This window comes from Frankliniella occidentalis, unplaced genomic scaffold (genome assembly GCF_000697945.3).
Source record: "Frankliniella occidentalis isolate FOCC.00 unplaced genomic scaffold, Focc_3.1 Scaffold868, whole genome shotgun sequence".
Lineage (NCBI taxonomy): Eukaryota > Metazoa > Arthropoda > Insecta > Thysanoptera > Thripidae > Frankliniella > Frankliniella occidentalis.
Window position 1 is genome coordinate 7,286 of NW_026267976.1, and position 607 is coordinate 7,892.

Genomic DNA, 607 nt, shown 5'->3' on the forward strand with positions numbered 1-607 from the left:
AACCCTTTGCCGCATGTATGGCATTTGTAAGGTTTCTCACCGGTGTGAGTCCTTATGTGTGTGCGGAGATTGGAGCTGTCACTGAACCCTTTGCCACAAGTCTGGCATTCGTAGGGTTTCTCACCTGTGTGAGTTCTTACGTGCGCACAGAGATTATCGCTTCGTGAGAACCCTTTGCCGCATGTATGGCATTTGTAAGGTTTTTCATCTGTGTGAGTCCTCAGGTGACAAAGAAGTGCGGTGCTGGAAGTGAATCTTTTCCCGCAACTCTGGCAGTTGTAAGGTTTCTCACCAGTGTGAGTCCTCGTGTGTACATCGAGATTTGTTTTCCGAGTGAACCACTTCCCACAAGTCCGGCAGCTGTATGGTGTATTACCTGTGCGAGTCACGTCAAGTCTACGGAGGTCAGCACTCTTCGCTGAACTGACGCCGCAGGGGTCACCTCCGTCCAGTTCATCGACGGCATGGGTCCGCATGTGTGCCCGGAGGAGGGCCGCCCTCCTGAAGGCCGCCCCGCAGGTCGCGCAGCGGTGGGGCGTCTCTCCGCCCTCTGCTTGCCCACCGCGAGCCCCAGCAGCAGCAGCGGGCGGCGGCACGGCGGCGGCGG

The 607-nt window shown here is 57.5% G+C and overlaps 1 protein-coding gene across 1 annotated transcript in view; it reads right to left on the bottom strand.

Moving 5' to 3' along the window:
- Positions 1–3: 3 nt before the first annotated feature.
- LOC127751744 (zinc finger protein 670-like) overlaps positions 4–607 on the bottom strand; it is a gene marked incomplete at its 3' end in the record, with an annotated part of 2,495 nt that continues 1,891 nt past the window's right edge. The window contains exon 3 of the mRNA XM_052275750.1: positions 4–418. Coding sequence (XP_052131710.1) covers positions 4–418 — 415 coding nt within the window. The remainder of the gene's footprint in view (positions 419–607) is intronic.